The following is a 26,429-nucleotide window of genomic DNA, read 5'->3' as shown; positions in this document are numbered from 1 at the left end:
GTCAGTTGAACGTCTGGCTCTTGGTTTTGACTCAGGTCATGATCTCACAGTTCGTGAGTCTGAGCCTGGTGTTGGGCTCCATGCTGATGGTGCAGGGCCTGCTTGGGTTTCTCTCTCTCTCCCTCCTTCTCGCTCAGTCTCTCTCTCTCTCACTCTAAATAAATAAATAAATAAATAAATAAATAAACTGACATGTTTATAAGGTGAGACGTTCTGGAAGTAACTATTTAAGACAAAGAAACAATGAGAAAAATGAGGGAGAAGAAAGAAACAATGAGATGCTATGTCAACCATCTGCAGACTGTGGATGGAAAAGATCTTACAGAATTTCTAGTTTTTATGGCCATTATGGAAAACAGCATGGAAGTTCCTCAAAAACAATTGAAAATAGAAGTAGCATACACTCCAGCAATCCTCTGGGTATAGATCCAAAGGAACTGAAATGAGATCTGGAAGAGACATCTGCACTTTAATGTTCAATGCAGGGCTCTTCCCGATAGCCAAGATAGGGAAACAACCTATGTGTCTGTCAACAAATGAATGGGTAAAGAAAATGTGGTCTATACGTACAATGGAACATGATCCAGCCTTAAGGAAGGGCATCCTGCCATTGTAACAACATGGGTGCAGCTTAAGGGAATTATGCTAAGTGAACTAAGCCAGTCGCAGAAGGACTAATACTACATGATACCACTTCTAGGAGGAGTTTAAGAGTCAGACTCATAGAAGCAGAGAGAATGGTGGTTACCAGCAGTTACGGAAGGGGTACGGAGAGGTGATGGTTTAAGGTACAAAGTTTCGGTGATGCTACCTAAATAGTTCTGGAGACCTACAATACAGCACAGTGTCTATAGCTAACAGTGCTGAGTTACGTACTTCAGATTTGCTTAGATCTCATGTTGTGTTCTTACGACAAACACCCAACATACTGAGGTAAAGAGTGTGGGAGGGAACTTTGAGAGGTAATGGATGTTTATGACCTTGACGATGGTGGCAGTATCATGGGGACTTATCCCAAAGTAATTGAATAATAAGAAAGAAAGAAAGAAAGAAAGAAAGAAAGAAAGAAAGAAAGAAAGAAAGAAAGAAAAGAAAAGAAAGAAAGAAAAGTGAAAGGACAGAAGGAAGGAAGGGAGGAAGAAGGGAAGAAAGGAGAAGAATTTCTAGTTTTTCAGGAAATTTAAAATAATACTAGACTATGCGGATCAAACATTTCATGGAGACATTTACTTCATTTACTTTTGTTTGTTTTTAACGAACAGCCAATATGTTTCTAGTATTTCAGATGGGATTCCCAATAAATGAAACACCTCTTTTGAACAGCACGTGTTACTTCTAGGGCTGAACATTTGAATTACTCCAGCAGCATAGTGAAAGGCATGGTCACGTGGAATGAGATAAAAACTATGCAGTTGGGAATGTGGGTCATATTCTGGGTGATTTCTCATTGGGCGACCTTAACCCTCCGAGTTCTTCAAAACTAGCTTTCCGGCTCTGTGAGGCAGGGATGATCTTTGTAATCGCTTAGAGGCAGGGTGTGCGGGCAGCGAGTCCGCACCCTACGGTAGCCTAGTGCGTGGAGCCGGGCGTTTAGGGGCTTCTCCGCGGAGGCGGTGCAGGGGAGGAGGAACTTCTGCGGAGTCGTACCAGGTGGTCGACGGGCCCGCCTCCCTGGGACGGGACCGAGGCCCGGCTCACTAGTCCGTTCGCCGGAGCCATGGAACAGACCCGCGCAGCCTTACGCTTGCGTACCGTGCTGGGACACCTCGGCCGAACCTCCGCCGGGGCCTACGTATCCTTTGGGCTGCGTGGGGCTCGGGCTGCAAGAGTGGTCACAGCTCTTCTGGGCGCCGGGGAGGGGCGGGGAAGGGCGAGATGATAGGGGAGCTGGGAGCTCCCGGCGGGGCCCTGCTCGCTCGGCGGGAGCGTGACAGTGCCGACCTCTGTGGCTGATGTGGCGCCGCTCCGGCATTCTGGGCCCTCCCGGGGCCTCTTGTTTCCCTGCTTTGCGGGAGGGGAGGATGGAAGTCGTTACTGAAGGGCCTGCTTTCAACTACTTTGGCATTTTCTGCACTTGGCCGCTCGTGACCCGGCCGCCCAGAGCCCGAGAAATGCGAAGCACGGTCGCACGGTAAACGGAAGCGCAAAGCTTTCCGGAGCAGCCGAGACGGGCCGGCCCGGCAGGCAGGCAGGCAGCAGGGCCCTCTGGCGGGACACGCGGCCTCCGCAGGTGGAGGCCGGAGCTGCAGGCGCCCTTCGGCTTTCCCTCCTACCGGCGCGCAGGGAGTGTCCCCGGGCCCCGCAGGAGTCCACGCTGCCTCTCCAGATTTGACCTTCAGAAGTTCATCTCGGGGGCAATGTGTGCGGCCGCCGGGGTCGGCTCCAGTAAGATGTCACTCTATGACACGTAAATCCAATTGCTTTATTAAAAGAAAAAAAAATTTTTTTTAATGTTTATGCATGTTTGAGAGGCAGAGACAGAGCGCGAGTGGAGGAGGGGCAGAGAGAGGGAGACAGAATCCCAAGCAGGCTCCAGGCTCTGAGCTGTCAGCACAGAGCCTGACGCGGGGCTGGAACCCACGAAGTGCAAGATCACGACCTGAGTGGAAGCTGGGGGTTCAACCGACCGAGCCTCCCAGGCGCCCCCTCCAGGAGCTTTAGAGAATTGTTTTTCCTACTCCGATTCAGTGTTCTCATTCAGGGGGTAACTTTTGGAAGCGTGGAAAGACACTGCCTGGGATTTTTCTTTAAGGGACGTGATTGGACTGGCTGTGTGCAGGATCCTGAAACCTTTCACACAAACGATTGTACTGGTTGTTTCATTTATTTTTACTACTGCTCTCCCGGCTGAGTTCCACCCAGTGAGGTAGCAGAACCACCATAACCTTAAAATCCTGTCCATACACTAATAAAGGTGATTATCTCATTTCACAGGTGAGAAAACAAAGCTTGAGGCTAGGAGAAATTAAAACCCTTGAGGGGCGCCTGGGGGAGGGCTCAGTCGGTTAAGCCTCCGACTTGGGCTCAGGTCATGATCTCACTGTTCCTGAGTTTGAGCCCCACGTAGGGCTCTGTGCTGATGGCTGAGTCTGGAGCCTGCCTGGGAGTTTGTGACTCCCTCTCTCTCTGCTCCTCCCCTGATCATTCGCACTCTCTCTCTCAAAAATAAATAAACGTTAAAAAAATTAATTTTATTTGCCTTAATTCACATCCTAGACAGCTCACCCCATAACACAGGCTGTTTCTTTTACCAGTTTCCATCCTCCACAATTCCAGTAAGTAGAGCTAATTTTCATTTTTAACCATAAAATGTATATAAAGTTATTTCTAGTGGTAACTGAGATATAAAATACAATATAATATGTTGCCTGGTGAAAATTCATTATACAAATCCTCTGTTGCTGGGACCTGTTCTAATTAGAACTGTGGAAAATTGTGAAGACCTGGACTTTAATTTTTATATGTATTTTCAAATTCGGAAAAGAGAAAAAAAATGTCAGAAGTGTGTAATCTGTTTTGTTTTGTTTTCAAATTCAGGCATAGTGTACCTCATTTAAGTTAGCCTGTAGTCTGGTCATACTGCTATATTAGCTAGTGTTTCTGGTTTAACTTAAATTACCTTTGTAGGGGGAAGTCATTGATCTCCATGGAATATTCTCATGGAGCCACTGTTCCAATCTAGAAAAATGGACTGGGTGATTTGAGTTTGTGCCTATGCCATACATTTATTTGGATTTTTTGTCGCTTTGATTTCCTCTGAGAATGTATGATCTAGACAATCTAAAATATAAAATCTATTCAATTCGTTTTCTACCTGAAAAACCATATATATTCATTACAAAACAAATTTTAAAATCAGAGAAACAAAAGGAATTTTAAAAAATCATCCAAAATTCTGTTACATAAAGGCAACCACTTTTTTGTATTTCTTTGCATTTTTTTACAAGTAATAAAAGATTTGGTTTTATAGAAATCTAACCATATTTTATTATAATAAGCATTTCTATTATATGCCTTTCATTAAAAATTTTTTTTTAATGTTTATTTGTATTTGAGACAGAGAGACAGAGACAGAGACAGAATCTGAAGCAGGCTCCAGGTGCTGAGCTGTCAGCACAGAGCCCGATGTGGGGCTCGACCTGAAGAACCGTGAGATCATGACTTAAACCGAAGTCAGACACTCAACTGACTGAGCCACTCAGGCACCCCCCTCTTCATTTTTAATGATTTAATGAATCATATCTCATTGAGTGGATATAATTAATTATTCTTCTATTTTTTGGTGACAGTAGTTAATGCTTTGGATTTAAACCTTAAAAAAAAATTTTTTTTAATGTTTATTTTTGAGACAGAGAGAAGGCAGAGCATGAGCGGGGGAGAGGCAGAGGGAGAGGGAGACACAGAATCTGAAACAGGCTCCAGGCTCTGAGCAGTCAGCACAGAGCCCGACGTGGGGCTCGAACTCGTCAACCGCGAAATCATGACTTGGGCCGAAGTCGGACATTCAACCGACTGAGCCACCAAGGCACCCCTGGATTTAAACCTTTTTAAAAAATGTTCAGGGGCGCCTGGGTGGCGCAGTCGGTTAAGCGTCCGACTTCAGCCAGGTCACGATCTCGCAGTCCGTGAGTTCGAGCCCCGCGTCAGGCTCTGGGCTGATGGCTCAGAGCCTGGAGCCTGTTTCCGATTCTGTGTCTCCCTCTCTCTCTGCCCCTCCCCCGTTCATGCTCTGTCTCTCTCTGTCCCAAAAATAAATAAACGTTAAAAAAAAAAATTAAAAAAAAAATGTTCAGATTAGAGGCGCCTGGCTGGCTCAGCTGAAGAGCATATGATTCTTGATCTCAGGGTCGTGAGTTTGAGCCCCACATTAGGTACAGAGATTACTAAGAAGATAAATATGCTTAATAAAAAACCCAAAGACTTGTTTAAAAAAATGTTTAGATTATTGTCTTAGAGTAAATAAAAAAGAGAGATGCCGGGTGGAAGAGTATGAACATTTTTCAGGTTCTTGACACATCTTGTTGGGTTGAGATTTGAGATTTTTTTTTTTTTCCCCTTTAGGTATACTCTGCATAACGACATTCTAAGCCTAGAACAGAGGAAATTTTATGAAGAAAATGGGTTTCTTGTCATTAAGAATTTGGTATCTGATGATGATATTACACGCTTTAGGTACAGTAACTCTTTGTTATTTTACAGAAATATGTTATATGTATGCAACGGGAACCTGAGTAAGATTAGCGTGTCCGTGTTCAGATATTTTTTGGCGATTGATTCGCTAGGAAGTGGTTAGGAGCATGAGCTCTGGAGCCAGACTGGCTGGCTTAGTGAGGAGGCAAAGGCTACTGGGTTGGCCATTTTCTCCTCCCTGTCCTCAGAACTACTCAGCCTGGGCCGGAGGTCAACCTGGCGCACAGAAACCACCTGCTTGGTCTTTGAGAAGCTTTCCACAGAATGGGCCAGGCAGGTGCTTGAAGCCTGCAGTGATGACGCCATCTGCCAATTTAATTTTCTAGGAACCAGTTTCAAAGGATCTGCAAAGAGGAAGTGAAACCCCAAGGCATGATGATCATGAGAGACGTAAGCATTGAAAAATCAAAGTTCATTCCAAGTGAAGAGCTGATTACAAAGGTCCAGAATTTTCACCAGGATGAGGAGCTCTTCAGATACTGCACTCTCCCTGAGGTTCGAGACCCTCCTGCATTGTCTTTCTCTTTCAGTTAATAGCCCACCTGCATGCTTGCCTCTGCAATTGCTGCTGTTTAATTTTTTTATAGAATGTATTTTGAATTATTTATGTATGTATGTATGTATATATACACAAAAAATATACTAAATACTAAATAAATAAATATTTAGAGCAAGGAGGAGACAGAATCCGAAGTAGGCTCTAGACTCTGAGCTGTCAGGGCGCCTGGGTGGCTCAGTCGGTTAAGCCTCCGACTTCGGCTCAGGTCACAATCTCACGGTCTGTGAGTTCAAGCCCCGCGTCGGGCTCTGTGCTGACAGCTCAGAGCCTGGAGTCGCTTCGGATTCTGTGTCTCCCTCTCTCTGACCCTCTCCTGTTCATGCTCTGTCTGTCTCAAAAAAATAAACACTAATTAAAAAAAAAAAAATTTAGATTCCAAGCTGTCAGCACAGAGCCTGACGCGAGGTTCAAACCCACGAGCCCTGAGGTCATGACCCGAGCTGAAGTCGGACATTTAACCGACTGAGCCACCCAGGCGACCCTGGAATTGCCACTTGTACTTTATCTGGCCCCCTTCTCTGGTGGCTGCAGAGGAGTGGTTCTCCACCCAAGGCAGACATTTGTACCTGCAGCCAAGGTGGGTAGTGTGTCCCACCCACGGGTAGAGGCCAGGGAGCCTATAAAATAGCCCCCTCCCCCACAATAATGATATACCCAGCCCCAAGTGTCAGTACTGCCCCGAATAGAGAAACCCTGCTTTGGAGTCTGGTAATTATCTTTGGTTGAGAAGGGCAGGACCTCTGTGTTAGAGAGAGACCCTCTCACCCTTGATATGGCCATATCAACTGGAGTGACACCATGGAGGCTTTTCACTGTACATCCATTTATTTTGTTCTTTTTGTTTTGTGAGTCTGGTCTGTAGAGGTTTATGTTTAGATTTAAACTTGTCTTTTAAGAAAAATTGTTACTCGGGGCACCTGGGTGGCTCAGTCGGTTGAACATCAGACTTCAGCTCAGGTCATGATCTCAAGGTTCGTGAGTTCGAGCCCCCTTTGGGCTTGCTTGGGATTCTGTCTCTCCTTCTCTCTCTCCCCTCCTTCACTTGTGCTCTCTCTCTCTCTCTCTCTCTCTCTCTCAAAAATAAATAAACATTAAAAAAATAATATTATTAATCAGGGTAAGACACGAGTTAATTTAGGAGAATTATTGGCTAACTATATTAGGCAGCTCTGTAAAGTATGACAGAAATGGTGACATGGCTCTTGAGTCACTAAGGTTTAGAAAACACTGGTCTGGGGCACCTGGCTGGCTCAGTCAGTACAGCATGTGACTCTTGATCTTGGGGTCATGGGTCCCAACCCCACATTGGGAGTAGAGATGACTTACAAAAGAAAAAAGAAAAAAGAAAATACAGGTCTAAAGGGGCAACTGGGTGGCTCAGTCGGTTGGGCGTCCAACTTCGGCTCAGGTCACGATCTCACAGCTCATGAGTTCGAGCCCCGCGTCGGGCTCTGTGCTAACAGCTCAGAGACTGGAGCCTGTTTGGGATTCTGTGTCTCCCTCTCTCTCTGCCCCTCCCCTGTTCACGCTCTGTCTCTTTCTCTCTCCTTCAAAAATAAATAAAAAAAAATTAAGGGAATACCAAAAAGTGACATGCTTTATAAAAAAAACAGGTATGAGGCCTGACTCCTAGGATTTGAGTGTTTTATGCTCAAACTGCCAATATTCCTTATATGGGAGATGAAATGGTGAGAAAGTGCTGGAGTATGCTTCATTTTTTGGAGTCTGGCCGAGTTGGAGATTGAGCACTGTCGCTTTCATTTAACTGGCACTGACACCTTGGCCGGTTTCTTAGCCTCAGGCTCACGCGTGTGGGGCGTTAAAGTCACTTTAAAGGATGATTCATTCATGGGGCATTGCTTTCCAGGCCTTGTTGTGCGGTCCAAATGGGAGGCGTAAAGTCCCTGGCGGGTAGGAGGCACGCAGGGCCCTTCGTGCTGTTTGCCCCTCCCCGGGTGGGTTAGATGCAGGAGGCAGCGACCCAGCCTCCAGACCCCGGGCCTAATTCCGCCAGCCGTGTCATGTGTTCTCCTCAGATGCGTCCCAGGCACACGTGCCCATGTCACTGTTTGTTTAACTTCACCCACCAGGATATAGACGAGGGCAGGGACCTGCTCATCTTGTTCCCCTCTGTGCCCCCATCTCCTGTCACTCTGGTTGCTAGCCCTCAGTAAGGAGCTGTGGGTTAGGAGGTGCTTTGATTGTGATGTGTCCCCCAGTTCCTGTCCTCCCCTTCCTTCCTCTGGGCTGTGCATGCGGCTGCACATGTGTTGGGACCTCTCATGGTCCCTTCTGGTTTTTGTTTTTTTTTGTTGTTGTTGTTTTTTAAATTTTTTTTCCCACGTTTATTTATTTTTGGGACAGAGAGAGACAGAGCATGAACGGGGGAGGGGCAGAGAGAGAGGGAGACACAGAATCGGAAACAGGCTCCAGGCTCAGAGCCATCATTCCAGAGCCTGACGCGGGACTCGAACTCACGGACCGCGAGATCGTGACCTGGCTGAAGTCGGACGCTTAACCGACTGCGCCACCCAGGCGCCCCTTGTTTTTTTTTTTAAGTAGGCTCTCTGCCTAGTGTGGGGCTTGAACTCATGACCCTGAGATCAAGAGTCGTGTGTGCGACCGCCTGAGCCGGCAAGGTGCCTGCCCCTCGTGGTCCCTGCTTATGAATAGTCTCGGTGAGGGGAAGAGGAAGCTCCCTTCTCACCAGACAGCTGTGGACAGCTTCAGCTGAAAGGAGGGGACTCCTGTCCTTCTTCCCAGTTGACACCTCAGAGAAACTCCTTTTCTTGCAGAAAAAGTGGTTAAGTTTCCAACTGTCTTGAAAAAGCCTGTTTAATTCAGGCTTTTTTCTCAACTGGCTCGAAAAAGCCTTTTTAAATTAATTGCAGATTTCCAGTTGCTGACCTTCTCATGTTTTGTTTGCAGTGTTGTGAAATCCCAAATGTTTTTTTTGAACTATTTGGCATCTTGGTTCTTCTCTAGATCATTATACTTTGTGCTGCTTGCCTGTGTATTCGATTTCTTGTGAAACTTTGTTCCCCCTTTTCTCTTAGATTCTGAAGTATGTGGAGTGCTTCACTGGACCCAATATTATGGTCGTGCACACCATGATGATAAACAAACCTCCAGATTCTGGTAAAGGGCTCTTGTTGAGAAAAAAGAAAAAAGTCTCAAGCATTCTAACTATAGCTGTGCATATAACTGCTAAACTTTGATAAATGAATGAATAAGTACTTTTATTTAAGTCTTAAAGTAGTTTATATTGTAATAATATTGACGTAGAATAGTGATTTCAGAGGTTAACTGTAGGGTTACTGTCTGGCTTCTCAAAAGTGTGGTTTAATAAACATGATGGCTCATATACCATAGGCTCCTATTATTATAATCATGATCTCTGAGCTTTGTTACCCATTCTCACCTATGAGAGTGTAAATTCTGCTTTCCTGATGTGAAGACATAATTATTACTAACAAAACTAAAACTATTCTCATAAATCATATACTACAGTTGTTCTTAAAATTTCTTGCTAAAATGTAGCTTTTTATTTTATTAAAAAAATTTTTTTAACATTTACTTATTTTTGAGAGACAGAGTGAGGCAGAGCATAAGCAGGGGAGGGGCAGAGAGACAGGGGAGACACAGAATCAGAAGCAGGCTCCAGGCTCTGAGCCATCAGCACAGAGCCTGACGCGGGGCTCGAACTCACTGACTGCGAGATCATGACCTGAGCTGAAGTTGGGTGTTCAACCGACTGAGGCATTCAGGCACCCCATAAAATGTAGCTTTTTAAAAAAAAGTTTTAGGGGCGCCTGGGTGGCGCAGTCGGTTAGGCGGCCGACTTCAGCCAGGTCACGATCTCGCGGTCCCGGAGTTCGAGCCCCGCGTCGGGCTCTGGGCTGATGGCTCAGAGCCTGGAGCCTGTTTCCGATTCTGTGTCTCCCTCTCTCTCTGCCCCTCCCCCGTTCATGCTCTGTCTCTCTCTGTCCCAAAAATAAATAAACGTTGAAAAAAAAAAATTTAAAAAAAAGTTTTAATTTTAGGGGCGCCTGGCTGGCTCAGTTGGTTAAGTGTCTGACTTGGGCTCAGATCATGATCTCCCAGTTTGTGAGTTTGAGCCCCACAAGGGGCTCTCTGCTGTCAGTGCATCCCCTACTTTAGATCTTCTGGCTCCCTCTCTCTCCCACCCCATCAAAAAGAAACACTAATTTTTTTTTTTTTTTTTTTTTTTTTTTTTAGTTTATTTTAGAAAGAGAGCAAGCTGGGAAGAGGGGCAGACGGGGGAGAGAGAGAGACAATCTCAAGCAGACTCTGTACCTGCTTGACCCTGGGATCCCATGACCCTGGGATCATGATTTGAGCCAACATCAAGAGTCAGACGTTCAAATGCCTGAGCCACCCAGGTGTCCCTAAAATGTGGCTCCTAAGATCTCACTCCCAGAGAAACTGATTTGGAAACTAGAACCCAGGAATCTGCATCTTTTTACGCCATCCCCAGAGTCTAATGCAGATGGCTCTTGGGCCATGCTGAGAAATTCTGCTATACCAGCAGTAATAAATGGGCCCTTCAAGATTCTTTATCCTTTTCTACTTTTTCTAAAGAAAAAGAGGCCAGGAGAGGTTTATGTGACAGGCCCGTAGCTTAACATCACCAAATCTCTCCCACCCTGAATGTCTTGCTTTAGAGAGATGGGGGTTGGGGGCGGGGGAACACCAGGTTCAAATTGCAAAGCAGGGAAAAATGTAAATGTGGTTCTTTGAGCTCTGGTTCTACCCAGAGACTGTATACCGACTGCTTCCAGTTTACTGAGGAACTTCTTGGAGGCCTCTTATTAATTTAGTTAATTGATATTTTTTACATTAGCCACTTCGAAGGCTAATAGGGGACTTCAGATTTGGCCACTGTGTTCAGTTAACCAAAAATTTTTTTGGGGTAGGCTCTGTGCCCAAACCAGAGTTACAAAGGAACAAAGCACAGTAGAATTGTGACATATGTAGGAATTGCTAGAAAGTGGTGTAAGTAATGGGGCGCTTGGGTGGCTCGGTCGGTTGGGCATCCACCTCCGGCTCAGGTCAAGATCTCACTGTTCCTGGGTTCGAGCCCCGTGTCGGTCTCTATGCGGACAGCTCAGAGCCTGGAACCTGCTTCAGATTCTGTATTTTCCTTTCTCTCTGTCCCTCCCCTGCTCATGCTCACACAAAAGTAAACATTAAAAAAATAAAATAAACAGCATTTCAGACTTAAAAAAAAAAAAAAAAAAGGGAAAAATGGTGTAAGTAAGCACTCAGCTACCAGAAACCCAGAAAAAAAGTACAGGATGTGGAGTCGCCCTGTTGATTTGATAGTTCACTTTGGGGCTTATCTCTCCAGGCTGATTTTCTATAGTGTCGTTTCACTTGTTTGGTTTTTGCAGGGATAGGTCATTGTTCAGGCAAAGAAGAAGAATTCTGAGATTCAAGTATCTTTTAACAGTAGGTTCTGTTTCAGGCAAAAAGACAACTCGCCATCCTTTCCACCAAGATCTACACTATTTCCCCTTAAGACCTAGTAATAGGATTGTTGCTGCTTGGACGGCCATGGAGCAGGTCAACCGGAACAATGGCTGCCTGTCTGTGCTCCCAGGCACACACAAAGGCTGCCTGAAGCCACACGATTATCCCCCGTGGGAGGTATGTCTGCTTAGAGGATATATCTTAATTGGAAAATTTATTGTTTTGATTTCACGTCGGTATACATAAAGAGCTTTAACAATGAGATGGCATGTCCTTTCTTAGCAAAACTTTGTTTTAAGATTTGGAATTAGGATCAGGGAAAATTCAAGGGTGTCAGACGGAATAGTAATTTTTCTTTCAACAAGGGTTGGAAAGTTGATCAGCGTGGAGAACTTTGGTAGGCACTGTATAGGATCTGAGATTATAAAGCCTAATTGAGAGGGAACACTTAAACACTTGCAACACCAGGTGCATGTGTCTAGCGCCAAGTAAGTCTTACACTTGCTCTGATTGATGGCTCTTAGGATAAAGAAGGGAGGGATCATCTCTTTCCCGTTGGAGAGACCAATGAAGGCTCTGGGAAAGGCTGACCAGTATTCCATTGCATGGCCATTCCATGGTTCATTGGTTCATCAGCTATTGATGATAGAGGACTATTAAAGTTTTTGAGCCCATGAATAGTGAAATCAAGTCAAATGGTGAAATCAAATTCAAGAATCATAATCCTGGGACACCTGGGTGGCTTAGTCAGTTAAACATCTGACTCTTGATCTCAGCTTGATCTTGGGGTCATGAGTTAAAGCCCCGTGTTGGGATCCGTGCTGGACATGAAACCTGCTTTTAAAAAAAATCATAATTTTGAGGTCTAGAGCAAGATATACTGGAGGTGAGGAGTCCAAAGGCAGAGAAACCGAAGAGACTATTAGTGTTTTAGGTATCAGGCAATAAGGTCTCGAACACCCATAATGATGGTCAGAATGAGAAGAGCATATGTTGTCAAGGCACGAAGAGTGAATGTGGTTCTGTAGGAAGTCAAGAATGTGGCTTTAAGGCTTCTGTCTCAGTTAGAATTCTTGCACTGAGTATTAGTGCCAAGTGAAAACATTTGAGTCTGGATCCTGATACAAAATCTGAAATTGTGAGATTTATCAACTGAGTTGAGGTTTAGGGAAAGTTTGATGCAGACAATAGAAGTGGGCTGTGGCTGACTTAAGCCAGAGGGGGTGTTTTGGAGGGTTGCAGGCACATGCGGAGTCTGTGGAAAGGCTGGCTGGCTGGCTCTGGTGAGCAGGAGGGAAAGTGGGAGTCATTGCTCATTGGGAACAGTGAGGGCAGGGCACCTGGTGTGGGCCGTTGAACCTTGACTATCTCTGGTCCCTTCAATTCTCTGCTCAGATTCAAAATGACTACAGTGCTTAGCTACTTAGCTTAGCTCACATATCTACCCTGGCCAGGAAAGAGGTCCCAACACAGTCCAGCAGGAAAGCTGTCCTTCCTCCAAAGAATGTGGAATAATCTTAGGAAGGGGGATAGGATGCTGTCCTCTCCCCATAACCAGTACTCAAAGCAATAACCAGCTTTGGAAATCGTTATTAAAAAAAACCCACAATGTGTTAATATACATTATTCTTTCTTTTCTCTGGATGTGTCCTGAGTGCTTTGTGAGCTGAGACAAATTGAACATTTTCTCCCCGCTGGTTTGGGAGAACAGTTAGTTTCTCAGAGTTACTCCTGAGTTTTAGAAGAATGATTTATGCAAAGTTCCAGGTTAGGAAACTGTCATGTTGGGAAAGAATGATTACAGATTCAGGCTGGAAAGGTGATCTCCTGTGTTAACTCCACAAAATGCAAAGTTGATGTAGATCTTCATGTACAATTTATAATGAAGGTAAGTGGGAATTTCAGATTCTTTATTTGATCCCCCAAATCCATGATATTAATATCAAAATGTGACTTTGAAAACCAGACATCTGAGAAGCTTTTGTATATTTATAATTTCCTTTAATAACCTATTTACCTCTTTCTCTTGGAAGAAGTTAGGAAACCTTTGCTTTTCCTGATGAGTCACTGATAGAGTTTTTAATTATTGGGTTCCACAAATACAGACTTGGGTTCTCTTCTGCATTCTAGGGGGGAGTTAACATAATGTACTATGGGATTCAGGGCTATGATGAAAATAGCCCCCGAGTTCACCTTGAGATGGAGAAGGGAGACACTGTTTTCTTTCATCCTTTGCTCATCCATGGATCTGGTTGGAACAAAAGTCAAGGCTACCGGAAGGTATGCGATAACATCTCTGTACTTTCCAAAGACGAATTGGTTAGAAACAAAAATGTCAAGATGTGTTAAAATATGAGGCTTGTGGCCTATAACTAAACTGGCCTTTAGTCTGGTTTATTTACCAGGAAATCTGTTTGCTACCTCATGCTTTTTTGCTCATATCAGTAAGAAGCCAAGTGACTTCAGGTCCCAATCCTACTGATACTGAATTATGAACATTCATAGAATCGCTTCAGAAGAAGAGCTTACTTAAGAGCCCACAGCCTGTGCTTTTGGAGGCAAAAACAATGGCTGACATACTGAAATAATAAAATTTGGAATATAAATAGTTCATAGTAACCACGTAAGAGGAAAGTTCATAATAGCATTGTTATTGGGAAAAATATTATTGATCCTAAACAAAGGTTCTGAATTGGCTTCCCAGAAATTAGATTTAACAGGCAGCCATATTTTTCACCCCTTAGCCCCAGAATGTTTTAAACCTAATGATTTCATTGCTTACATTAAAATCTGACAACATTTCTCATGTTCCCAGATTTCTTGCTTCTTGAAAATTCAGCAGATCTGACAGTACTGTGGGTTCACATTTCTCCCATGATAACACGGGTCTTGATACTAAATGTTGGGGCTTCTTTGGGGCTGAGGTCGTCTTCTGGTTTGTCACACCAACCCCTATTGTCTCCCTGAAGTCATGGGTCATCTTCTATTCATTCCTGTTTCTACCAGGGCCGGGATGAGGGTGAGGCAAGAAGAGAGTCTCCTCTGGGGCAAAATTTAAGGATGAGCGGAAGGGGCTAAAGAAACCCCTCCACAATCCAGTTAAATGATATTTAATGCAGCATTTAAAAAATCAAAACTAATGCAAAAATGTCCATGATGAAGACGATGCCAAAATTTTAAATAAGCACTAGATCAGGGGCACCTGGCTGACTCCCTCGGTGGAGCATGTAACTCTTGTTCTCAGGGTTGTGAGTTTGAGCCTCATGTTGGGTGTAGAGAATAGAGATTACTTAAAAAAAGAAAATCTTTATTGTATTTTATTTATTATTTTTGTTTTCTTAAAAAATTTTAAATGTTTATTTTTGAGAGAGAGAGAGAGACAGAGTGGTAGCGGGGGAGGGGCAGAGAGAGAGGGAGACACAGATTCTGAAGCAGGCTTCTTGCTGTGAGCGCACAGCCTGACATGGGGCTTGATCCCATGAACCCTGAGATCATGACCTGAGCTGAGATCAAGAGTTGCACACTTAACCGAATGAGCCACCCAGGTGCCCCTTGAGTTCCAAGTTTGTATCTTTATAACTTTTTCAAGAATGGGGAGAACCAAGTAACCTTCATTTTACCTTCAGAAGGAAACAAGATGGGTATCGTATGTGAATGCTCTTGGATTTCACATGTCCTTTTGATTTGCAAGGCGGGGGGGTTGTGTGTGTATTATTTTCCTTTACAAGGTATTTTTGTGGTTTTTCTTTCATGTTCTACAGCCATCACAGACTCAGCTGAGCAACTTCTGTGACCAAGTAACCCTGGAACACATTCCTTTTTTAGGACTTGAGGACACCCATTCTTTAGAAAAATCACATGCTAATACATTAAAGTCCCCTTTCCACATCATTGTGTTCCCTGCCCATTTTGAGAACAAGAGTCACAGGTAGCTAAAAACCTCTTGTAGGGGCACTTGGGTGGTTTAGTTGGTTAAGCCAAGTTCAGCTCAGGGCAGTCTCACGGTTTGTGAGTTTGAGCCCTGCATCGGGGTCTCTGCTGTCAGCACAGAGCCCCCTTCAGATCCTTTGTCCCTCCTCTCTCTGCCTCTCCCCAGCTCATTTTCTCTCTCTCCCTCTCAAAATAAACAAATAAACTTTTAAAAAATAAAAAACAAAGATAAAACATAAAAACCTCTTGTAATTTCTCAGCCTTTAACTGTACCTGGGGAAGAAGATACTGAACCCTGAGGAGTCTAATACAAGACACCATGGAATAGCTGTCAATCTAGAAATCAGCTGCTAAGTGAAATAAATGACTTTCCTTCAGAAGTCTCCTTGTTTGGTTGCTGGTGTTCGTGGAATGTTTTTTTTCCCCAATATTAATCATTTCGCTTGGCATAGGTAATTTCCTGCCATTTTGCCAGTGCCGATTGCCACTACGTTGATGTGAAAGGCACCAGTCAAGAAAGCTTTGAGAAGGATCTCCTAGAGACACTGCATAAACTATACGGATTTCCAGAAGATGCCAGCCTAAAGGTACGTTTGTTTGAGATGACAGGTAAAGACCCTTTTTTTCCCCGCCTCTTCTTCAGATGCTTAATAATTCTCATACCTGGGGCGCCTGGGTGGCGCAGTCGGTTAAGCGTCCGGCTTCAGCCAGGTCACGATCTCGCGGTCCGTGAGTTCGAGCCCCGCGTCGGGCTCTGGGCTGATGGCTCAGAGCCTGGAGCCTGTTTCCGATTCTGTGTCTCCCTCTCTCTCTGCCCCTCCCCCGTTCATGCTCTGTCTCTCTCTGTCCCAAAAATAAATAAACGTTGAAAAAAAAAATTAAAAAAAAAAAAAAAATTCTCATACCTGATTTCCTTTGGAAATAGAAAGTGCTTTGTTTAGAGGGCTTTGCTGAGATCTGCTAACAGTGACAGTGGAATTTCAGTTTGTTCTTGCTTCCCCAGTGTGGGGCAGGGTGGGGGGACCTGAGCACCATGTGCTTCTTTATGTCTTTGGTGTGCAGGCTGTCCTGTTCCAGGACTGACAGGTAGGAAAGGCAACATGAAACAGATCTGGAGGAGAGGAAATGACGGACCAAGGCTACCTGCTGAATGCACATAGGGAAAAGTGAGCGGTCTGGAGGGAGTATCTACACTTAATGTAAATCCAGTAAGACTCCCAGAAAGCAATTCCCAAGCAGGTTTTTGTTTGGGTCAGTTGGCATCTGGAGTGTCATGAGGAGACAGCTTGGGTGAACAGACATCAAAAATCGCTGATGCTCATCGAGAGGGGGCATGAGACCGTATTTCATGTGCTTTCTGGATGAGTACACATCACTTGCAAATTATTCGTTTTTAACTAGTAGACATTCAGTGCTGATGATGATCACCGGATAAATTTAAGTAAACATGTTTGCCTTCTAGACAAAGTACATTTTAGCCTCTGAACCAAGAGGCTGATCCTACTTTTAAATGTGCAGTAATCGTAAATGCACGCATTTCCTATGGGGGTGACACGGCCCCCAAACAGACTGAGTGCAATGATAACCCCGGGCCTTCCAGTCCTGCAAAGACACCAACGCTAAGCTACCAACTGTGTCTCTGGGAGTCCAGAATCTGAAACTCCTTCTCCGTGTAATAATCTTACTTCTCCCTCGGCCCTTGAAAAGGCACTAACTTCACATTTGGACATTGTAGGAAGTCTTGTCCTTCTCCCCTTTGTCCAGTCCTTAAAATGCTTTACAAAAGGGCATCATATTTTGAGGCGGGGCTTCCATGCAACATTTTGAGTTTTATTTTATTTTTTAAAAGTTATCAAGTAACAGAAAAAAAATGTTTATTTATTTTTTAAAAATTTTAAATAATTTTTAGTGACTTTTTAAAAAAGATTATTTATTTATTTATTTTGAGAGAGAGAGACAGAGAGAGACTATGAGTGAGGGAGGGGCAGAGAGAGAGGGAGACTCTGAAGCAGGCTCCACACTGTCAGTGCAGAGCCCATGTGGGGCTGGAACTCACCGTGAGATCATGGCCAGAGCCGAAATCAAGAGCCGGAGGCTTAACTGACCGAGCCCCATTTATTTATTTATTTATTTTTGAGAAAGAAAGAGAGAAAGAGAGAGAGAGAGAGAGAGAGAGAGAGAGAGAGAATTCCAAGCAGGCTCCTCACTGTCAGCACAGAGCACAACGCAGGGCCTGAACTCATGAACTGTGAGATCATGACCTGAGCTGAAAGCAAGAGTTGGAGGCTTAACTGACTGAGCCACCCAGGCACCCCTGCAACACTCTTTATTTTAAAGTAGAAACAAAAGCCTGTGTTATGTTTGAGGTTTGTCAGGGTTGTAATCAATGAATTGCCTCCTGTATTTATTTTAGTTATTCTCTCAGATATAGTTTATCAGCTTTACTTACAATAATGATATTAACTTCTGCCATATAGTTCTTTATGAGGAATAACACCAGTTTCATATCCCTTTTCTTATTTTCTTCACCAAAAACCAGTGGAGCAGTCATGGCTCCATGCTCTTTTTGTTTGTTTGTTTTAAGGTTCATTTATTTTTGAGAGGAAAAGAGAGAGAAAGCAAGCAGGGAGGGGCAGAGGGAGGGGGACAGAGCATCCCTAGCAGGCTCTGGGCTGACAGCAATGAATCTGATGTGGGGCTTGAACCCACAAAGTGCTAAATCATGACCTAAGCCGAAGTCAGATGCTCAACCAACTGAGCCATCCAGGCGCCTCTGATTCCATGCTGTTTTTAAAAAAATTTTAACAAATGTTTATCTTTGGGAGAGAGAGACAGAACGCAAGCAGGGGAGGAGCAGAGAGATTGGGAGACACAGATCTGAAGCAGGTTCCAGGGCTCGAACTCATGAACCACAAGATCATCACCTGAATCCAAGTCGGCTGCTCAACCAACTGAACCACCCAGGTGCCTCTGGCTCCATGCTGTTAATGAGAAAGTTAAAAGTCCAAGAGTTTGGCCTAACTGACCTGAAACAGAGCTGGATTTTGGACTCAGCTGAAATTCCAAAATCATTTTTCCCATCATACCTTGCTGTTTGCTCAAAAATAAGCAATAAGAAAGACAGAATTGTTTTATTAAGAACAAAGAAAAAAAAAAAACAAAACCTGTAACTCATGACATTATTTTCACTTGGGAGCAGATCACTGTAAACGGGGCAGCACAGTGGGGCGCATTGGGCATTGTGACCAAACACCGTGCTTACCCAGCTCATGATCCCTATAGCCAACAGGAGCATGAAGTAACACAAGCTAGCCGTTTGGAGACTCTGCTGTCTCAGTTTCTTCAACACTATGTAAGATGTTGGCAAGTAAATTATTTGGAGTCTTAGAATATGGTTTATTTATTAACTGATAGGACTGCTGTTGAGATTTTTTCTATGTGGCCATTTGTAAACGCTAGAAATCTTTGTCTTGTGCTGAACAGATTCTCAGGGTTCCATCAACTCATTGTATGTGGCTTTATTCCCAGGATATATTCAGATTAAACGTACAGCTGGTGAAAGGAGAGAGGACCAACCTTTGAAGTAGCCGTTTGCTGGAGCTCTTTGAGAGAAAAGCAAAACGAATCAAGGTGCCTAAGGAAAATGTTTTATTAATGAGCTATTGTAGTCTTTTCCATCACTTGTTAATGAAATCGCAAAGCACGCATCAGGTACTTAGAAGCATATGGTTAATTCTGCATGCAGTGGTGTTGCTTTGACGGAGGAATGAACAGTAATGGTGACATACTACTGTTTTAAGGAAAATTAACTGCGGGCTGCAACTAATAAAGGTGATTGATGTCTAATTTAAATGTGTTAAATCAGTTTCTTTCATTCAGTTAGCTCTTTGACCAGGCAGAAAGGAATGCTTTGAAACTCAGGGTATGCTGGCTTTGCACACCCCACTTCTGGAAAACCCACCACCCACCAATTTCATGTCATGAGAGACTTAGCGAATTGACAACAATGTCTAACACAGGCACATTTAATGAAGAGCATCTTGGAGTAAAAATAAGGATGGATGTTTGTGCTTGGACACAGGATTCCTTCCATGACTTCTCCAACCCAACAAACCTCCTTAAAAAGAAACAAAAACAAAACAAAACAAAACTAGGCTGGGGGCACCTGGGGGGCTCAAGTCAGTTGAGCACTGGACTCTCAATGTTGGCCCAGGTCATGATCTCATGGTTCGTGAGTTTGAACCCCACACCAGGCTCCTTGCTGATGGTACGGAGCCTGCTTGTGAGTCTCTCTCCCTCCTTCCCTCCCTCTCTGCCCTTTCAGCATGCTCTCTCTCTCAAAATAAACTTAAAAAAGAAAAAATGAGGCTGGATCTTTCTAAGTCCTTTTCTCTATTCCTAAAGAATGAAGACAGAGGTAACTTCATCTGCTGTTTTTTTGAGTAAGACAGCTGAAAACCTTCAGCATTTATGAATGAAACCTACACTCTTTCAAGGTCCAGGGAATTTTAGATACTTTTGGTTTAAAGGATTTTGATGGGCATGAACTGGGGGGATTTATTTTAATAGAGTGCTGTATTTGTACAGCAGCTGAGGGCAGCAAGGAGATATAGTCCTTATTTTTAAAAATACCAGTTAGGATTTTGATAAGAAAAAGAGTCCTTTTCTTGTCATCCTGCCAAACACAAATTTTCCTAAACCTAGTTTCACTGTTTTTGTCAGTTTCTTTGTGAAGACACAGAGTTTAAGTTCAGTTCCAGCTGGAAACTGGAGAAGGCAAGACCATCACTGACAGGGTTTAACAAAACTGGATTATGGAATAATTGGACATAAAATGTACATAAGAAATGCCTGTGTAAACAGCATGTATGGAGCACTGTTCCACAAAAAACTTTTCAAACTCCTTTCACATTTAAAATAAACTTCAGTAGAACAACTAGACAGCACAATTTGTTATTTCTCTTATGCAGTTTTTTAAAGTTTATTTATTTTGAGAGACAGAAAAAGAACATGATTGGGGGAGGGGCAGAGAGAGAGAATCCCAAGCAGGCTCTGTGCTGTCAGCACACAGCCCAACTTGGGGCTTGAACTCATGTACCATGAGATCATGACCTGAGCCGAAGTCAGATGCTGAACTGACTGAGCCACCTGGGTGCCCCTTCCCTTGTGCATTTTCAAGTGAATGCCAAGTAGTCAGGAAGCAATTCATTTCCTATTTTGTGTCCCTTTTGTCCACTGATTCATTTAACAAATATCCAGGCATCCATTCTGTGTAACAGATGTGGAAGAAAGACCACACCAGGATGAGTTAGGACAGTTCATTTAGTGTGTGCTCCCACCTGGGAAAAGTGGGAGCACAAGTCAGCTGGGAAATGAAGAGCTGGGATAGGAATATCACCAGATCTTGGCAGAATGAGGAATAGCCTGATTTCACAGAGGGTGTAAGGGGATGTACCCTGGACTAATGTTCATTTCACCAGAGACGAAGCTCAAAGGGCAGAAGACGTTCAAAGTGTAGATCAAAACACGGGGCACCCGGGTGGCTCGGTTAAGCATCCGACTCTTGATCCTGGCTCAGGTCATGGTCTCACAGTTGGTGAGTTCAAGCCCTGTGTTGGGCTCTGTGTGGATGAGCCTACTTGGGATTCTGTCTCTCCTCTCTCTGCCCCTCCCCGACTATGTGTGTTCTGCCTCTCTCAAAATAAACTTAAAAAAAAAAAAAAAGCTGCAGACCAAAACAAACAAAAAATCCCCTTCTATGATGTAGGACTAACAGCCTAGGAAGAATGGACCTTTGCCTTTGTTATCTGCTTGGAGCTCCTCATTTAAAAAAAAAAATTTTTTTTAACATTTATTTACTATTGAGAGACAGAGCAGGAGAGGGGCAGAGAGAGGGGGAGACACAGAATCTGAAGCAGGCTCCAGGCTCTGAGCTGTCAGCACAGAGCCCAACGTGGGGCTCGAACTCACATGCAGTGAGATCATTACCTGAGTGGGAGTCAGACGCCTAACCACCTAAGCCACCCAGGTGCCCCAAGGATTGTTCTATCTTTTTAGAGGCTTTCTGTGACTAATCTAAATGCTGGTCTCTTCTTAGTGCTACACATACCTTCTTCTATAAAGGTTATAGAAAAGATTTCAAATAGCCATACATGGCTTGAATGTCTTGAGAGATGAAGCTTACTTTTCCTTCTCATTCCTTGCATGCCTGACTCTCATGTTGTAATTCTCAGCCTCAGGGATTTTAACAGAAACAGAATGTGATATCAAGTCCTAAACCCATTGAGGGGTGCTGATATGTGTCCTAGAAGGTAGGGGAAAGAGAGGGTGGGGACAAACGTTTGTGCAGGGGTGATGTTTGAAATATGCAACAAGGGCACCATTAATTAGGCATCGTGCAGACAGGAATGTGGCACCTCTTGACAGTTTGTGAAGTTCCTGAGCAGTGGGCACCTCATCAGGCTTACTGGAAGCACCCCAGGAAAGTGGCCAGCCTCTAGAAGTCTCTCAGGGAAGGCTGGTCCCTGTGGCAGGTTGGGGCCTGGGTCATTCAGGCTGGCTCAGTCCACATCTACTATTTCCAGAGCAACATACCTCCCTCCTCTCCATCCCTGGTACCTAACTCAGAGTAACACACAGGCACCTTTACACAAGGCAGGTGGGTACTGGATACACCATCCAGACAAAAAGATCAATAAGGAAACAATGGCCATAACTGACACATCAGACCAGATGAACTTGGTAGATACATACAAAACACTCTACCCCAAAGCAGCAGAGTATACATTTTTCTCACGTGCGCATAGAACATCCTCTAAGATAGAGCACATGTTAGGACACAAAACAAGTCTCAGTAAATTCAAGAAAATTTAAAGCATAGCAAGTATCTTTTCCAAACACATTGGTATGAAACTAAAAGTTAATTACAAAGAAACAGGGAAACCCACAAAAATGTGGAAATTAAACAACATGCTAGTGAACAACCAATGGGTCATCAAAGAAATTAAAGGAAAAATTAAAAAACACCTAAAGGCAAATGAAAACAGAAATACAACATACCAAAATCTGTAAGAGGCAGCAAGCCTCTAGAGCCTGTAAGAGGGAAGGTCATAACAATATAGGCCTACCTCAAAAAAGCAAGAAATATCTCAAATAAACAATATAACTTTACATTTAAAGGAACTATAAAAAGAAAAAGCCCAAAATTAGAAGGAAAGAAACAATAAAGATCAGAGCAGAAACAAAGTAAATACAGATTAAAATGACAATAGAAAATATCAGTGAAATTAAGAGCAGATCCTTTTTTTTAATAAAAATTTTTTTAATGTTTTTTAATTTATTTTTGACAGACAGAGAGAGAGAGACAGAGCATGAGTGGGGGAGGGGCAGAGAGAGAGGGAGACACAGAATCTGAAGCAGGCTCCAGGCTCTGAGCTGTCAGCACAGAGCCTGACGCGGGGTTCGAACCCATGAAGTATGAAATTATGACCTGATCTCAGTTGGATGCTCAACCGACTGAGCCACCCAGGCGCCCCAAGAGCAGATCCTTTGAAAAGAGAAAGTCTAGCTAGACTAACCAAGAAAAAAAGAGAGAAAGCTTAAATAAACAAAATCAAAAATGAAAAAGGAAAATTTACAACCAATACCACAGAAATACAAAGGATCATAAAAGACCACTACAAGCAATTATACACCAATAAGCTGGACAACCTGGAAGAAATGGATAGGTTCCTAGTAAAAATACACTCTTTCTAGATTGAATAATGAAGAAACTGAAAAGTGAATAGAGCTATTACTAGTAAGGAGTTTGAAGCAGTAAACAAAAATCTCTCAACAAACAAAAGTCCAGAACCAGATGGCTTCACTGGCAAATTCTAAACATTCAAAGAAGATGTAATACCTATCCTTCTCAAAACCTTCCAAAAAGTTGAAGAGGAGGGGGTGCCTGAGTTGCTCAGTCAATTTAGAGTCTGAATCTTGATTTCGGCTCAGGTCATGATCCCAGGGTTGTGGGATAGAGCCCCATGTTGCGCTCCATGTTGAACATGAAGCGTGCTTAAGATTCTTTCTCCCTCTGGCCATTTTGCCTACTTGCGTGCACCCTCTCTCTCTCTCAAAAAAGAAAAAAGTTGAAGAGGAGGGAAATTTTCCAAACACATTTTACAGCATTACTCTGATCCAAAACCAGACAAAGACACCACACACACACACACACACACACACACACACACAAAGGAAAATACAGGCCAATATCCTTGATGAACACAGAGGCAAAAATCCTCAACAAAATATTAGTAAATATTCAACAATACATTAAAAGGCTCATATATCACAATCAAGTGGGATTTATTCCAGGGATGCAAGAATGGTTTAACATCTGCAAATCAATAAATGTGATACATAACATTAACAAAATGAAAGATAAAAATCATATGATCATCTCAATAGATACAGAAAAATCATCTGACAAAATTCAACATCCATTTATGATAACTCTCAACAAAGTGGTTATAAAGGGAACATATGTCAACACAATAAAGGCCATATATGACTTCATACTCAATGACGAAAAAGCTGAAAGCTTTTCTTTTAAGTACAGGAACAAGATAAGGATGTTCACTTTATCCAACACAGTACTAGAAGTCTGAACCATAACAATTAGGCACGAAAAAGAAATAAAAGGCAGTTAAGTTGGAAACAAAGAAGTAAACTGCCAATATTTGCAAGTGACATGATACCCAGATATAGAAAACCCTAAAGAATCCACCAAAAAACTGTTAGAACTAGTAAATAAATTCAGTAAAGTTGCAGGATATAAAATCAATATACATAAATCTGTGGTATTTCCATACACAAATAATGAAACATCCAAAAGAGAAATTAACAATCCCATTTGGCGCCTGGGTGGCTCAGTTGGTTAAGCGCCCGACTCTTGATTTTGGTTCAGGCCATGATCTCATGGTTCTTGAGTTCAAGCCCCACATCAGACTTTGTACTGACAGTGTGAAACCTGCTTGGGTTTCTGTTTCCCTCTCTCTCCACGCCTCCCCTGCTTGTTCTCTGTCTCTCAAAATAAATAAAAATAAACTTAAAAAAAGAGAAAGAAAACAATCCCATTTATAATTGCATCAAAAAGAATAAAAAGAATAAAGTATCTCTTTGAACCAAAGACGTGAAAAGTGAACACTACAATCTATAAAAGACTGATGAAAGAAATTGAACAAATAAATGGAAAGATAGTTTATGCTCATGGATTGGAAGAATTAATATTATTAAAATGTCCATACTACTCAAAGCAATCTACCAGAATCAGTGCACTACTTATCAAAATTCCAATGGCATATTTCAAAGACTAGAAGAAATAATTATAAAATTTGTATGGAATCACAAAAGATCCCAAATAGCCAAAGCAATCTTAAGGATGAAGAACAAAGCTGGAGGTATCATGCTCCCTAATTTAAACTATATTACAAAACTATAGGAATCAAAACAGTATGGTATTAGTACAAACATAACACACAGATGAAAAGAAAATATTGGGATCCCAGAAAAAAAAACACATGTGGATAATTAATCTATGCAAAGAAGCTAAGAACATACAATGGAGAAAAGACAGTCTCTTCAACAAATGATGCTGGGAAAACTGGACAGTTACCTGCAAAAGAATGAAACTGGGCCACTGTCTTATACCATACTCAAAAGTTAACTCAAAGTGGGTTAAAGGCTTAAATGTAAGACCTGAAACCATAAAATTCCTAGCACAAAACAAAGGTGGTAAACTCCTTGACATGAGCCTTAGTGGGTTCTTTGTGGGTCTGACTCCAAAGGCAAGGGAAACAGAAGCAAAAATAAACAAGTGGGACTATATCAAACTAAAAATCTTCTGCTTGGGGCGCCTGGGTGGCTCAGTCGGTTAAGCATCCGACTTTGGCTCAGGTCATGATCTCGCAGTTTGTGAGTTTGAGCCTTGTGTCGGGCTCTGTGCTGACAGCCTGGAGCCTGCTTTGGATTCCGTGTCTCCCACTCTCTCTGCCCCTCCCCCACTCACGCTCTGTCTCCCTCTCTCTCTCTCAAAAATAAACATTTAAAAAAATAAAATAAAAACATAAAAATCTTCTGCTTAGCAAAGGAAACCATCATCAAAATGAAAAGGCAACTTGCCAAATGGGAGAAGATATTTACGAACCATATATCTGATAAGGGGTTAATATACAAAATATATAAGGAATTCAGACATCTCAACAACAAAAAGACACTGATTGAAAAATGCATAGAGGATCTGAATAGACATTTCTCCAAGGAAGAGAGATGGCCAAGAAGCACTTGAAAAGATGTACAACATCAGTAATTATTAGGGAAATGCAAATCAGAACCACAATTGAGGTATCATCTAACACCTGTTAGAATGGCTAGTATAGGGGCGCCTGGGTGGCTCAGTCAGTTAAGTGTCTGACTTCGGCTCAGGTCATGATCTTATGGTTCGTGAGTTCGAGCCCCACGTCAGGCTCTGTGCTGACAGCTCAGAGCCTGAAGCCTGCTTCAGATTCTGTGTCTCCCTTTCTTTCTGCCCCTCCCCCACTCATGCTCTGTCTCTCAAAAATAAATAAAAACATTTTTTAGAATGGCTATTATAAAAAAGATGAGAAATAACAAGTGTTGGTGAGGATATGAAGAAAAGGGAACCCTTGCGCACTGCTGATGGGATTGTAAAGTGTGCAGCCACCATGGAAAACACTATGGTGGCTCCTCAAAAAACTTAAAAACAAAACTACCTTATGACCCACCCATTCCACTTCTGGATATTCATCCAAAGAATATAAAAACATTAACTTAAAAAGATATCTACCTTTATGTTCACAACAACATTATTTACAATAGCCAAGATATGGAAACAACCTAAGTGTTCATCAATAGATGGACAGATAAAGAAGACATGATATGCTTATATAATGGAATATTACTCACTCCCGAAAAGGAATGAAATCTTACCACTTGTGACAACATAGATGGAACTTGAGAGTATTTTGTTAAGTAAAATAAGTCAGACAGAGAAAGACAAATACCATATTTCACTCATATGTGGAATCTAAAAAAAAAACAAACCAAATTCAAAGATACAGAGAACAGACTAGTGGGTACCAGAGAAGGGGGGTGGCGAGTAGACAAAATGGTGTGAAGGAGGCCAACTGTATGGTGATGGATGGTAACTTGATCTGTAATGGTGATCACACTGTAGTGTATACAGATGTCGAATTAT

The 26,429-nt window shown here is 42.9% G+C and overlaps 2 protein-coding genes across 3 annotated transcripts in view; one reads left to right on the top strand and one right to left on the bottom strand.

Moving 5' to 3' along the window:
* Positions 1–1,208: 1,208 nt before the first annotated feature.
* The window catches only part of MCM10 (minichromosome maintenance 10 replication initiation factor), a 107,198-nt gene continuing 81,977 nt past the window's right edge, over positions 1,209–26,429 (bottom strand). The window contains exon 19 of the mRNA XM_043561709.1: positions 1,209–2,420. The gene's annotated coding sequence lies outside the window, so the exon portion shown is untranslated. The remainder of the gene's footprint in view (positions 2,421–26,429) is intronic.
* PHYH (phytanoyl-CoA 2-hydroxylase) lies at positions 1,682–19,018 on the top strand. Of its 2 annotated transcripts, XM_043561720.1 has the most exons (9): positions 1,682–1,792; positions 3,217–3,275; positions 5,062–5,172; positions 5,517–5,685; positions 8,806–8,887; positions 11,238–11,419; positions 13,373–13,522; positions 15,625–15,759; positions 18,701–19,018. In XM_043561720.1, exons 1-9 carry the CDS (start codon positions 1,718–1,720, stop codon positions 18,752–18,754), a joined length of 1,017 nt encoding a protein of 338 aa, XP_043417655.1. In that variant the 5' UTR covers positions 1,682–1,717; the 3' UTR covers positions 18,755–19,018. The 2 variants fall into 2 exon arrangements, with proteins under 2 accessions (XP_043417655.1, XP_043417656.1); XM_043561721.1 differs by lacking the exon at positions 18,701–19,018 and having other exon boundaries at positions 15,433–15,682.

The sequence above is a fragment of the Prionailurus bengalensis genome, chromosome B4 (genome assembly GCF_016509475.1).
Source record: "Prionailurus bengalensis isolate Pbe53 chromosome B4, Fcat_Pben_1.1_paternal_pri, whole genome shotgun sequence".
NCBI classification, from domain to species: Eukaryota; Metazoa; Chordata; class Mammalia; order Carnivora; family Felidae; genus Prionailurus; species Prionailurus bengalensis.
This window is presented reverse-complemented; position numbering and strand designations above follow the sequence as displayed.

What these genes read in the sequence shown, in the direction of transcription:
- PHYH (XM_043561720.1), top strand. Translation starts at nt 1,718, where the DNA reads ATGGAACAGACCCGCGCAGCCTTACGCTTGCGTACCGTGCTGGGACAC. An exon ending in GATGATATTACACGCTTTAG is followed by an intron (nt 5,173 to 5,516) that starts GTACAGTAACTC and finishes TTAATTTTCTAG; the next exon opens with GAACCAGTTTCAAAGGATCT. An exon ending in ACGATTATCCCCCGTGGGAG is followed by an intron (nt 11,420 to 13,372) that starts GTATGTCTGCTT and finishes TCTGCATTCTAG; the next exon opens with GGGGGAGTTAACATAATGTA.